This window comes from Bos mutus, chromosome 7, assembly GCF_027580195.1.
Source record: "Bos mutus isolate GX-2022 chromosome 7, NWIPB_WYAK_1.1, whole genome shotgun sequence".
Taxonomy (NCBI): Eukaryota; Metazoa; Chordata; class Mammalia; order Artiodactyla; family Bovidae; genus Bos; species Bos mutus.
In genome coordinates, this window is record NC_091623.1 from 91,995,002 (window position 1) to 92,010,002 (window position 15,001).

Genomic DNA, 15,001 nt, shown 5'->3' on the forward strand with positions numbered 1-15,001 from the left:
CAGAAAAAAAGGAAAACAAAATCCCAAGAATGACAGCAAAGGAAAGTTTCAGGATGAGAGCTGTGCAGCAAATGTAGAGAAAAATCACTCAATTTGAAGGAAAATTGATAGCTCAGGAGATAAGGCAATGACCACATGGAAAATTAAACTGAGAGGCAACCAGAAGTGTGAGAAGAATAGATGACATATCTAAAGAAAACCAAATAAATGAAAACACAAGGTAGTCTTTAACTTCAAGGAATAAAAAGTAAAATAAAAAGATACAATGAGTACACAATGCTCCCAATGATGCTGCAAATGAAAGAAAGCATGAAAGGGCCTCGGAGATGTACAAGAGATAAAATCTAATCCAACATAAAAAGGAGTCAACTGATAATGTCTAAAACCAATTCATCTAAGTATAGTAGAATATAAATTAAAGGCACAAGAGACAAAGAGTCGAAAATGGCTGCTTATTGCTATAGTAATCAAAACAGTATCTTATTGGCAGAAAAACAGACACACAGATCAATGGAAAAAATTGAGAGTCCAGAAATAAACTCACACATATATTAACAATTAATCTGAGACAAAGGGGCAAAGAACATACAGTGGAGAAAGGACAGTCTCGTCAATAAGTGGTGTTGGTAAAACTGGATAGCCAAATGCAAAATGATGAAACTAGACCACTATCTTATACCATATATAAATATCAACTCAAAATGGATTAAAGGCTTAAGTATAAGACCTGAAGCCATAAAAACTCTCACTAGAAAATATAGGCGATATGCTTTTCAATACTGTCTTACTAATTTCTTTCTGAATATGTCTCTTAAGGGAAACAAAAGCAAAAATAAACAAATGGTACTACTTCAAACTAAAACGCTTCTGCACAGCAAAGGAAACCACCAATAAAAGGACAATCTATAGAATGGGAGAAGATATTTGCAATCATATATCCAATAATGGTTTAACGCCAATATATATATAAAGAACTCATACAACTCAACAAAAACAAAGCAACTTAATTTAAAAATGAATGGAGGGGACCTACTGTATAGCCTGTGGAACTCTGCTCAGTATTATGCAGCAGTCTAGATGGGAGGGGAGTTTGGAGAATGGATACGTATGTATGGCTGAGTCCCTTCGCTAGTCACTGGCAACTATCACAACATTGTTAATTGGATATACCCCAATACAATTTTAAAAATATAAAGAAATGAACAGAGGGGGATTCCCTGGTGGTACAGTGGCTAAGACTCTGAACTCCCAATATAGGGGGCCCAGGTTTGATCCCTGGTCAGGAAACTAGATCCCACATGCTGTAATTGGGGGTTCACATGCCATAGTTAAGAGTCTGTATGCCACCACTGAAAGACCCCACATGCCACAACTAAAGATTCTGCATGCTACAACTAAGAGCTGATAAAGCCAAATAAATAAATAAAAGTAAAATGAACATAGCATCTGAACATTTTTCCAAAGACGACAAAAAGATGGTTAACAGCCATATGAAAAGATATTCAAGCATCACTAATTTTTAGAAAATGCAAATAAAAACCACAATGAGATATTACCTCACACCCATTAGAATGGCTATTATCAAAAAAGTCAAGAAATAACAAATTCTGGAGAGGATGTGGACAAAAGGGAATCATACACTGTTCATGGGAATGTAAATTCTGGAGCCACTATAGAAAATAATAGGAAGATTCCTCAAAAAAACTAAGAATAGAACTACCATATGATCCAGCTATTTCACTTCTGGATATTTACCTGAAGAAAATGAAAACAGCAATTTATAAAGATATATGTACCCTAAATTCATTGTAGCATTACTCAAAATAGCAAAGATACGGAAATTACCTAAATGCCCATCGACAAACAAATGGACAAAGAAGATATGATACACACACACACAATGGAATGCTACTCAGCATAAAAAGATGAAATCGTTCTATGTGCTACAACAGACCTTGAGGACATTACCCTAAGTGAAATAAGTCAGGGGTAGAAAGACAGATACTCTATGATTTCACTCATATGTGAAACATAAAAAAAAAAGACAAAATAAACAAACAAACACATAGCTATAGAGAACAGATGAGAAGAATGGTCTTTTCCTCTAATGGTCATCAGAGGAAAAGAAGTGTAGGGGCAGGGCATAATGTGTAAGAGGGGTCACCTGTGTAAGCGAAAACTAAACTTGTGGTGATCACACCATAGTGTACACAGAAGTCAAAATACAGTGTACACATGAAACATGAAACAATAAGGTTATAAACAAATATTAATTCAAAAAAAGTCTCCTTATTGGGAAATGAACTAGGAAAATGAGAGAAAGTACAGAAAACTACTGTGTTTTCGTCTAAACCTTTTAGTACTATTGATTTTGAATCAAGGTCATAGATTATTTTTAAAAGAGTGGATTTTAAAAGATAAGTAAAATAGAGTTCTTGCAAGTATCCTAAATAATAAAAAGGAAATAAAATACTAAATATAACTAATAAGAGCACATATATAACTAAACATAAATTATGCAATGAAAATATAATACTAAAATACTTGCAAATCCAGATAAAATAAATGGTTTTTAAAAATAAAATACAAATTACTTTAAACAGAAACAAAACTCATAGATTAATAACCAAAAGTAAAATGGAAAGATAGTCATAAATTTACCACCCAAATCCAAACCATTTAAAAGGCAAGTCATAATAAAGCATGTAGAAACAGATGATACTATCATTATAAAAACAATTCTGTTGCATAAAAATAGAAAGCTTCCTAATCCATACTACAAAGCCAGAAAAGTTTACTATCAAAGCCATATAAGCTAAACACACACATATATGCACACAAACAGAACAGCATCAGCCAGAAAAAATCCTAAAACGATGTTGGCTCATCAAATCTACCTGTGCATTAAAACAATATATAATGGTTAAATATCATTTATATCAAGAATTCAGTAATTAAAAAGCTAAAGGATAAAAGCACAATTTCACAAATGTCAAAAATTAAAATATGAAAGAATATGGAAAAATAAAACGTTTTTCATCCAAAAAATGGAGCATTTACCCCAAGTTGACATCAACCATCATAGTTAAAGATGAAATACTAGGAGCACTTCCACAGACAAGAGTGACACCTGAATGCTATTATTAATTTTAAGAGCATTCATCGCATACTCTTAGAATGCCTGTTACGTGAACACATACATAAATCAGGTGAAGGGTAGAGGATGGGGTGGTAGACAGTGTTCCGAAAAATATTGTGGGAAAAGAGCAAAGACCTTGAAACTGGAAGGGTTATTTAATTAACAAGAAACTGAAAAAAGGCGTTACTCTGCAGGGTGGACAGCATTATTGTTAAGCAGTTTGCAAATAAAAGGTCCTCAACCGATATTTGACTTTGGGATGGAGACTTCATTGTCTTATATATTCTTTACTATAAATCTTAAAAACAAGAGATTTTCTTAGGATTAACTCCTGTATGGGAACCATATGTATGGGTTCCCATACAGGAGTTATAATTTACGTACACAATAAATTATAGCCAGTGTAGATGGGAGGGGAGTTCGGTGCCATTTCAAATGCCATTGATGCCATTTCTGAGTTGCTTAAGAACGAGAGAAAGTGTTTTTGAAAGACTGGTTAAACGAAGAATGGACGCCACAGTGGAATTTTGTGTACATAAATTATAAGAAAACAGCTGATTTAATTTTGTGTACATAAATTATAAGAAAACAGCTGATTTATTTTTCTGCGAGTGCACTCACAGAGAGGGAAACGATGTAAGAACTTACTAGGCGTACGATGGCTAGTTGAGAAAAAAAAAAATGAAATAAAACAGCAAAGAAACTTGGGGGTAAAAAATCACTCCTACTTCAGTTCCTTTAATCCGCCATCTTTTTGCTCTATTCTTAAAATCGGGAATAACACCCACAAAACGCAAGGTGGCGCTGCAGGCTAAAAAGAGAAAAAAATATTCGCATCAAGGATGTTGCGGATGCCAGCGTTTAGAGGAAAGCTGGCCACACTATAACAATAGAGGAAAGGAAACCGTGGTAAGAAGAGTTGGGTAAAATGGGAATTCCTCCCTACAAGTATTGCTGTTATCCACTTCATTTCTAAGGATTCGATTGATGCCATTTCTGAGTTGCTTAAGAACGAGAGAAAGTGTTTTTGAAAGACTGGTTAAACGAAGAATGGACGCCAGAGTGGAATGTGCTGTGCAGCAAAGGCAAGTCCTCTTTCTTTGTGTATTTCTGGGAATGTCCTGGGCTGCTGAGGAACCGCTAGTGTATTTTGTGGAGGAGGAAGCTGAGAGAGGCACCCTTCTGGCGAACCTAGCACATGACCTGGGGTTGGGGATGGAGGAACTATCAGCCCGGGAGCCTAGAGTCATTTCAGACCAAAAAATAGGATTTTTACTACTCGATCCGCTTACTGGTGATGTATCTCTAAATGAGAAATTAGACCGAGAGGAACTGTGCGGCCCCAAAGAGCCTTGTGTGCTACCGTTCCAGTTGTTAATGGAAAAGCCTTTTGAGATTTTCCGTGCTAAATTATGGGTTAGAGATATCAATGATCATTCTCCAGTATTTCTGGATAGAGAGATTCTCTTGAAAATATTAGAAAGTACCACCCCAGGGGCGGCATTTCTTCTACAAAGTGCACAGGATTCAGATATTGGAACCAATAATGTGAGAAACTATACCATCAGCCCCAATGCCTATTTCCACATTAGTGTTCATAATGGTGCAGATGGGATTATCTATCCTGAATTGGTCCTGGATAGACCCCTGGATCGAGAAGAGGTGCCTGAACTCAGTTTAATCCTCACCGCCTTGGATGGTGGCTCTCCGCCCAGATCAGGGACTACCCTGGTGCGCATCCTGGTTTTGGACATAAATGACAACGCGCCTGAATTTGTACAGCCTCTCTACAAGGTGCAGTTGTGTGAGGACAGCCCTGTGGGCTCTCTGGTTGTCACTGTCTCAGCTAGAGATTTAGATACGGGAAGTAATGGGGAAATAGTTTATGCATTTTTTTATGCTACTGAAAGAATTCTCAACACATTTCAAATCAATCCAACATCCGGCAGTGTTTATCTCAAAGCTGAATTGAACTATGAGGTAATTCAAACTTACACATTAACTATTCAGGCCAAAGATGGCGGAGGACTATCTGGAAAATGTACGGTGGTGATTCAGGTAACAGATATAAACGACAATCCACCAGAACTGCTCATGTCATCACTTACTAGCCCAATTCAAGAAAATTCACTTGAAACAGTCGTAGCTGTTTTTAGGATTCGAGACAGAGATTCGGGGAACAATGCAAAGATGGTGTGTTCTATCCAAGACGATCTCCCCTTCGTCCTGAAGCCATCTGTAGAGAACTACTACACCTTGGTAACGGACAGTCCACTGGACAGAGAGGAAAGAGCCGAGTATAACATCACCATCACGGTCACTGACATGGGAACCCCAAGACTGAAAACCGAGCACAACATAACCGTGCTGGTGTCCGACGTCAACGACAACGCCCCCACCTTCACTCAGACCTCCTACACCCTGTGGGTCCGCGAGAACAACAGCCCCGCCCTGCACATCGGCAGCGTCAGCGCCACAGACACAGACGCGGGCGCCAACGCCCAGGTCACCTACTCGCTGCTGCCGCCCCCCGACCCGCTCGTGCCCCTCGCCTCCCTCGTGTCCATCAACACCGACAATGGCCACCTCTTCGCCCTCACGTCCCTGGACTACGAGGCCCTAAGAGCCTTCGAGTTCCACGTGGGCGCCACCGACCGCGGCTCGCCCGCGCTCAGCAGCCAGGCGCTGGTGCGCGTGCTCGTGGCGGACGCCAACGACAACGCGCCCTTCGTGCTCTACCCGCTGCAGAACGCCTCGGCGCCCTGCACCGAGCTGGTGCCCAGGGCGGCCGAGCCGGGCTACCTGGTGACCAAGGTGGTGGCGGTGGACGGCGACGCGGGCCAGAACGCCTGGCTGTCGTACCAGCTGCTCAAGGCCACGGAGCCCGGGCTGTTCGGCGTGTGGGCGCACAACGGCGAGGTGCGCACGGCGCGGCTGCTGAGCGAGCGCGACGCACCCAAGCAGCGGCTGGTGGTGCTGGTCAAGGACAACGGCGAGCCGCCGCTGTCGGCCAGCGTCACGCTGCACGTGCTGCTGGTGGACGGCTTCTCGCAGCCCTACCTGCCGGCCCCGGAAGCGGAAGCGGCGGCCGCGGCGCCGGCCGACCCGCTCACCGTCTACCTGGTGGTGGCCTTGGCGTCGGTGTCGTCGCTCTTTCTCTTCTCGGTGCTGGTGTTCGTGGCGGTGCGGCTGTGCAGGAGGGGCGGGGCGGCCTCGGCGGGTCGCTGCCCGGTGGCCGAGGGCCACTTCCCAGGCCACCTGGTGGACGTCAGCGGCACGGGGACCCTGTCCCAGAGCTACCAGTGCGAGGTGGGTCTGATGGGAGGCTCTGGTACTGGCGAGTTCAAATTCCTGAAGCCGATTCTCCCCAATCTCGCATTCCAGAGCATAGGCAGGGAAGTGGAAGAATATCCCTCATATCGGAATGATTTGGGTTTGTGGTAAAAATGAAAAATACCGTTACTATATCTGTGAATATATTCCTGTTAAGAAATTTATCTCAATTTACTTGTAGAGGAATGCTTTCACATCATTTCCGGTATTCCTAAGGTCAAAGAATGAATTTCTTCACGCAGAAAAGGATTCACCTTTGGCCCTAAGAACACAAAGCATGGATTGTGTATTGTCATCTTTTGCTTCAATTATGCTTTGTGTGCAGGCTATTACATGACAAATCTTGTTTGAGACGTTTTAAATTGGAATTCACTGTCTTCAAATATTATTGCTACTTTTATTTTCTTAGTGAATTAGAGTGCTGTGCAAGTACCTAAATTAAAAAAAAAAAACTATGCAATATATACTTAGACATTTTCAATTTTACAAACCTATGATGGGAGGTATTTTAAAAACGAGCAAACATATGTTCATAGAGCTTCTTTGAGTTCACGAAGGTCACCAAGTGAAAAATGGTAGAACTAAGCATCTCTTAAATCTGATTCTGGGGCCTTATTGTGATGCTATACTCTTTTCTCTTGTTAGATATCACCTGGCAAGTTTCTGCCTAATTAAAGAGAAATGTTTTTCTCATATCTCTGTACAGTCTTTTCTGTATTTGTAAAGAATAAGATGTGTATTGTGGTTTTATTTTCTTATAAACTAACAATACAGTTTTTGTGGATAATAATTCAAGTATTATTTTTAAAGCTCTGACCTAACCAAATCTCAAAAACAATTGAAAGATCTATCTGTGGCTTCTTGTTATCTAAACCCATGACCTGCATTTCATAGAAAAGATTAATGACCATGAATAGAAATATTATACAATTATTAATTTTAATCACTTATTATTTCCCTCCCATTGCAGTAATTTTCCTACATTAGCCCCTATCTGCTCTTTTTAACACATTTTTTCCTTTAAATTGAAAGTTTATTTTTAAAGTTATATTCAATAGACTTCAGTGCTGCATCAGGAAAAGGGGAGGAACAGAATTTTACACAATGATAGAAATTAAGACATACTATCTAAATATAATGGATGGTGGATCTTGTTTGAATTTTGATTCAATCAATACAACTTAGAAATAATTAGAAAAGTCTGACTATAAACTGATATTAAACAATATTAACAATTTCTTAGGTGTGGTAAGGTCACTGTAGTGTTTTTAAAAAACTGAAAGTTAGAGATGTATAATAAAATTTTTACCAGTGAAAATTTAGTTTGGGATGTGAAAATGTTGGGGATATAGGGTAAACAATTATGGCAAAATACTGATACCTGTTCTAACTCGCTATGAGTACCTGGGAGTTTGTCATACTACTCTCCTTCATTATGGGGTTTGAAATTTTTCAAAATAAAAGATTTTTTTAAATGGACACTGTAAGGATTTTTGGACACAGTAGGGGAAGTAAAGAGTGGGATGATTTGAGAGGAATAGCATTGAAACATATATATATTATCATATGTAAAATAGATAGCCAGTGGGAAATTCTCTATGTATGGCATAGAGAACAAGTCAGTGCTCTGTGACAACCCAGAGTGTTGCGAAGGGGAGGGAGGTAGGAGGGACATTCAAGAAAAAGGGCACATATGTATACCTAATGTTAATTCATGTTGATGGCAAAAAAAAAAAAAATCACAATATTGTAATTATCCACTAACTTTAAAAAAGATGGAAAAAAATGACACTGTAAGAAGTGGAATGAAAACTAGAACACTTCTGAGATACAGACTCATCGATATGATCCGATTATACCTCTACTAAACAAACTCTCCAGCCTTTGTGTTTCATCATTTGATATGATAACATCTATCTGAAATAATGCTGCTCATGAATTCTTCTGCCATGTGAATCTTGTTTTTCTAGTCATGGCAATGGACTAATGCAAACTGAGCTACCTGATGGCATCAAAAAACATGCCTGGTGTATGTGTGTATAAGGTTAATTTCTTTCTGCCTCAGTTTCCTCATCTTTAAGTGGGGAACTCACAGCATCCCAATGGGTAAATACCTTTAATATTGTCACCTTAGACAGATGAGGAAACGGAGACACTGGTTAAATAATGTGTCCAAGGTTTATAGCTACTAATTATTCCCATAGTTCATGGCAGTAAAATTGTCCAATTCTCAAAGTTTTCTGTTACCATATACATTTAAATTTCTGCATAGTCTTTCTTATCAGACTGTCACATATTTTCTTTTGCTCCAAACTCAATTAGCATTATTGAAAGTAGTCAGTCTACTATCATTTCTCCTGTATGGCCCTCAGACAGTTGTCTGAACCTTAGGGTGGGAAATAGTAAAAACAGTATTCTAAGAGACGCCTGGCGTGCTGCAGTCCATTGGGTCGAAGAGTCGGACATGACTGAGTGACTGAACTGAACTGAACCTTAGATATGTCGGTGATACATAATACTGTCAAGAGTTGGGAACACTGGGGAGTTCCCTGGTGGTCTAGTAGTTACAATTCCTTGCTTTCACTGAAGTGACATGGGTTCAGTCCATGGTCAGGGAACGCAGATCCCAGAAGCAACGCAGCGCGGCCAAAATTAAAAAAAAAAAAAAAAAAGCTGGGAACACTGCATCCATTTCAACCCGGAAAATACAAGTTCCTCTGAGGACGCGTGGTGGCGCTGCAGGATAAGAAGGTACATACCTAAACCGCAGCTGCGGTTCTATTAAAGGCAGAACTTGTAAGCAGAGCCTGGAAGCCCACGGGAAGCTTGGGTGTCACAGTACGACTAGGTCTTCCGTCAAGGGCTACTCACGGAAATATTTCTGAGGTAAACCACAAGATATTGAGGCCTTTACAGCTCAGCGGAACCATCCTCGCCAGAGGCTATACCGGGCAAGAATAATGGAGGCCAGCAGGAAGCTTGTTTGCAGACAAAGGCAAGTCCTTTTCTTCTTTCTCTTCTTACACTTAGCTCTGGCGGGCTTTGAATCTAGGCGTTATTCTGTCGTGGAGGAAGCTGAGGGGAGCTCTTTTGTAACCAATTTAGCAAAAGACCTGGGTCTGGGGCAGGGGGAACTCTCCAGTCGGGGAGCAAGGGTCATTTCCAAAGGGAACAAACTGTATTTGCAGCTGGATCAGGAGTCTGGGGATTTACTGCTAAATAAGAAACTGGACCGCGAGGAACTGTGTGGTCAGACAGAGCCATGTGTGCTGCGTTTCCAGGTTTTACTAGAGAATCCCTTAGAGTTTTTTCAAGCTGAGCTACAGGTAACAGACATAAATGACCATACTCCAGTGTTCAGGGATGGAGATATGTTGTTAAAAATATCAGAGAACAGTCTTCCTGGCACTACATTTCCTCTAAAGAATGCTCAGGACATGGATGTAGGCCAAAATAATATTGAAAATTATATAATCAGTCCCAACTCCTATTTTCGGGTCCTCACTCGCAAACGCAGCGATGGCAGAAAATATCCAGAACTTGTGCTGGACAAAGTACTGGATCGCGAGGAGGAAGCTGAGTTCAGGTTAACCCTCACTGCTCAGGATGGTGGTTCTCCACCACGGTCTGGCACCGCTCACATCTACATAGAAGTCGTGGACATCAATGATAACGCCCCTGAATTTGAACAGCCTTTCTACAGAGTAAAGATCCCTGAGGACAGCCCCAAAGGCTTCCTTGTTGTCAAAGTCTCTGCTACCGATGTAGACACAGGAGTCAATGGAGAGATTTCCTATTCACTTTCCCAGGCTTCAGAAGACATTAGCAAAACCTTTGAGATCAATGCCATGACTGGAGAAATTCGGCTGAAAAAACAACTTGATTTCGAAACAACTCAGTCCTATGAGGTCAATATCGAGGCCATCGATACTGGAAGCCTTTCTGGAAAATGCACCGTTCTGATTCAAGTCGTGGATGTGAACGACAATGCCCCAGAAGTCACCATGTCTGCACTCACTGGACAGATCCCTGAGAACTCGCCTGAGACTGTGGTTGCAGTTTTCAGTGTTTCAGATCTTGACTCTGAAGAGAATGGGAAAGTAAGTTGCTCCGTTCAGTACGATCTACCGTTTTTGCTGAAATCTTCCATGGAAAATTTTTACACCCTAGTAACAGAGCGACCGCTAGACAGAGAGACCAGAGCCGAATACAACATCATCATCGCTGTCACGGACTTGGGGACACCCAGACTGAAAACCGAGCACAACATAACCGTGCTGGTGTCCGACGTCAACGACAACGCCCCCACCTTCACCCAGACCTCCTACACCCTGTGGGTCCGCGAGAACAACAGCCCCGCCCTGCACATCGGCAGCGTCAGCGCCACAGACACAGACGCGGGCGCCAACGCCCAGGTCACCTACTCGCTGCTGCCGCCGCCCGACCCGCTCGTGCCCCTCGCCTCCCTCGTGTCCATCAACCCCGACAATGGCCACCTCTTCGCCCTCACGTCCCTGGACTACGAGGCCCTAAGAGCCTTCGAGTTCCACGTGGGCGCCACCGACCGCGGCTCGCCCGCGCTCAGCAGCCAGGCGCTGGTGCGCGTGCTCGTGGCGGACGCCAACGACAACGCGCCCTTCGTGCTCTACCCGCTGCAGAACGCCTCGGCGCCCTGCACCGAGCTGGTGCCCAGGGCGGCCGAGCCGGGCTACCTGGTGACCAAGGTGGTGGCGGTGGACGGCGACGGGGGCCAGAACGCCTGGCTGTCGTACCAGCTGCTCAAGGCCACGGAGCCCGGGCTGTTCGGCGTGTGGGCGCACAACGGCGAAGTGCGCACGGCGCGGCTGCTGAGCGAGCGCGACACGCCCAAGCAGCGGCTGGTGGTGCTGGTCAAGGACAACGGCGAGCCGCCGCTGTCGGCCAGCGTCACGCTGCACGTGCTGCTGGTGGACGGCTTCGCGCGCAGCCCTACCTGCCGGCCCCGGAAGGAGGAGGCGGCGGCGCGGCGCGCCGGCCGACCCGCTCACCGTCTACCTGGTGGTGGCCTTGGCGTCGGTGTCGTCGCTCTTTCTCTTCTCGGTGCTGGTGTTCGTGGCGGTGCGGCTGTGCAGGAGGGGAGGGGCGGCCTCGGCGGGTCGCTGCCCGCTGGCCGAGGGCCACTTCCCGGGCCACCTGGTGGACGTCAGCGGCACGGGGACCCTGTCGCAGAGCTACCAGTACGAGGTGTGCCTGATGGGAGGTACCGGGACCGGCGAGTTCAAATTCCTAAAGCCAGTTGTACCCAAGTTTCAGAGCCATTTCCCGGGGCCAGAAATAAATCCCCAATTTTAGGGAAGACTTTAGTTTCAGTATTCAGTGACAATAGTTGTTTTTAATATAACAAATATTTTAAATTGATGACGGTTAAAGGTTTTTCTGGCAACTTACCATGAACCTTTAAAACACTAAACTTACTTGCAAAATTTGTTTTTAAAAATGGTATCTTTTTCTCATTACTATAACAAGATTAATGGTCCTAAATGTTGCCTGAAAACAATGATGAAGTCAATAGCTGTACAAACCCTTGTTCTGGCATAGCTTAGATCTATATGAGGAAAAAACAATGGGAAATTATTATCAGTTGTATTCGCTTAACTTTTTCTGCATAGTTTAACAAGTAAATATGTAAGAGCACTACCGTACTAACACACTGAGCCATGACTAATATGAAAGGAGAGAGAACTGATACAGTGAGAATCTGGTTCTTGCTTTATTCTGCTGTCATAGCACTTTGATCATATTTTCTCTTAAAATGTTATACTAATTGTGTTTCATTAATATACCAATGTTAGTTTTAATATAATTGTTTTAATTGCTTTTCATTTAGTTTCATTGGTGTTAAAAAGGGAGAAAAAGCTACACTGTTTATTTAGTGAGATGAAAGGGCATAGTAGGAAACTGGCTTTTCCCACTTGAGAAACATTGATCATCTATGACAGAGTATGCAGTAGCCACTTAAACTCCATTCATCTTTTCTTCTTTAGTAACAGATCCCCAAATTTCATTTAGAACATTAGTGTACTTAGTTAAAAGAAAACATTTTCCCAACCTTCTTGGCAGCTATAATAAAACATTTGACTAGGTTACTGTCAAAGAAATGTATATGAGAATGTTCTAAGAGAGTTTCAGAAAGGCCTTTAAAAGCAAGGTGATTCATCTAGGAAGTGGCTGGGGGGTCCCTTTTGTCTTTCTCTAACTGCCTTTGCTGCTTGGAATGTGTGAGTAACCTTTGGAATATAATGTCATATTGAGCCATAAAGCAAAACTAAAGATGGAAATAATGGTTCAAGACAGTCAGTGTAGCATAAACTCTAAAGATATGAGGATCCCTGATAATCGGAGTCATCATGTCATCCCTGAATTGCCTACTTCTGAACTTTTTTTACTTGGGAAATAAAGGGATTTCTATCTCATTTAAGCCTCTATTGTTTTAGTTTTGTGCTACCTCCAGCAGAATCCAATCCTAATGCTCTCACAGTAAGATAGTGTGTTAAAATATTATATAATACAGTAGAATGCACAACTCTTAAGTGTAAGAGAATTCGATGTAACTGATCTTTGTCATTTTTTCTTGATCACTAATTTAGAGTGAGGAGTGCTTTACGTTCATTATTTTTATAATCTTCTGCCAAACCCTAAGGAAGTTGACATATTATCTCCTCTTTTACTTGCACACAATTTGGAAGTAATAAATGGAAAAAAATGTGAAATATATTCTAAGTCTATTTGAATTGAGTACCCCAGTTCTTAACCCAGATGCTATGCCAGCAAGCACTAACTGGTAGCACTGTCTTCAAAACTGAGAAAGTGAAATTCTTTTTCACAAACTGAACTCACATGTAGAAATGTAACTTTTAGTCTATTCCTTGATTTTGGTTCTGTACCAAAGATCACACTGCTCTGAACCAATGAACCCAAAGTTCTTATAGCAGCATTGACCTAAGTAAGCTGGGTCAGATACCACAGTTGATCTTCATCATAATCCAATCAGTCTGATTATATTCCTGTACCTTCTCAACATATCACATTCATTACTGAAGAAATGAATGCTCTGAATAGAGAGTAGAATTAACCCTATGGTTGTATTTTTGTACTATTTCTTCAGTCTTTTTCTGTCAATCCTAATATACATATTCTTTTTTTTGAAAGTTTATTATACACAATTTGTAAGTTCCTTACTCAGATTAAAATACTATATTCACATTAGCCCACTATTTGTTTTGAAGCAGTAGCTATTCTAGTATTCTGAATGAAATAACTAATTTCAGAAAAGTATGAGCAATTATGTGGCAGAATTTTTATCACTAAACAATTTAGAGATTCTGGAATGTTAATAGAGCCAATAGGCTCTAGTAATTTTCTGTTAAAATTAACCATATGGCTTTGACAACATCTCTTTAAAAAATTATACTGAAAAAAGATTTAGAGAGTCATAAATGACTATTTTGAAAAAATGGATCACAAGAGCTGAATCAGACATTCTTAAGCATTTGCTCTGATAATGCTGTCCTTGTAGAGTGATGAATTTTTGCTGACTTGGATGCTGGGTGCATGAAAATTCATGTTTATGTGTATTAGTTTTGTATTGCTGCTATTAAAAATTACCACAAACATAGTTTCTCAAAACAATAAAAATGTGCTACTATATAGTTCTGTAGGTGTGATGTCTGACATGAGTCTGGGCTAAATTCAGGATGTTAGCAGGGATGCATTTCTTTCTGGTGGCTCTAGAGGAGAATTAATTTCTTGGTCTTTTCCAGCTTTTAGATGCTGCCTATATTACTTGACTCATGGTCTCTTTAATCTACATTCAAAGCCAGCAACACTCTGTCCCTTACTCCAGTTCTTCTGTAATCATATCTCCCTTGATCATAGCCAGGAAAGGTTCTGTCCCTCCCAGATAATCCAAGATAACCTCTCCTTCACAGGGTCCTCAATTTAATTACATTTATGAATTCTCTTTTGACATGTAAGAACATTATTACAGACTTTGGGAATTAGGGCATGAGTATCTTTGGGTAGGTGGCCATTATTCTGCTTACTGTTGGCTGCTTGAAAGAAAATTATCCAGTCTGGCAGTACCACCTATGGCCAAAGAAAGGCATACAAAGACCTTTGTGACAGGAGTTTAGACCTTATTGATTAGATGCTTTAACCCTAGACAAAGTATTAGACAAACTTCTAAATATAGTTAAACAAAAACACTGAGTTTATAAATATATTATGAATCTTTACCAAAATTCAATTTCAATTATAAAACTGGAAAATCTGAACTAAAGGGTATGGGTTTGAGGTAGAAAATGTTCTAAAATTGACTGTGGTTGTGGATGTGAATATACTAAAAGCCACTGAATTATACATTTTGAATGTATAATTTTATGGTATGTGAACTACATCTCATTAAAGCTGTTTTTTAAAAAAAAGAATAAAACAAGTATACTAACGCATATATATGGAATTTAGAAAGATGGTAACGATAACCCTGTATAC

General features: G+C 41.2%; 2 protein-coding genes across 2 annotated transcripts; both read left to right on the plus strand.

Annotated features, from left to right (window-relative positions):
- Positions 1-3,965: 3,965 nt before the first annotated feature.
- On the plus strand, positions 3,966-8,041 carry PCDHB7 (protocadherin beta 7). The gene has a single exon (XM_070374489.1). The coding sequence runs from the start codon at positions 4,127-4,129 to the stop codon at positions 6,581-6,583; it is 2,457 nt and encodes an 818-aa protein (XP_070230590.1). The 5' UTR covers positions 3,966-4,126; the 3' UTR covers positions 6,584-8,041.
- Positions 8,042-8,936: 895 nt separating this feature from the next.
- On the plus strand, positions 8,937-12,924 carry LOC102276193 (protocadherin beta-8). The gene is given in 2 exon segments (XM_070374492.1): positions 8,937-11,478; positions 11,480-12,924. Coding segments are annotated over 2 exon segments (2,370 nt in total). The 5' UTR covers positions 8,937-9,432; the 3' UTR covers positions 11,804-12,924.
- The last annotated feature ends 2,077 nt before the right edge of the window (positions 12,925-15,001 follow it).

Bases quoted from the DNA above. Each gene is read 5' to 3' on its own strand.
- PCDHB7 (XM_070374489.1), top strand. From the start codon at position 4,127: ATGCCATTTCTGAGTTGCTTAAGAACGAGAGAAAGTGTTTTTGAAAGA.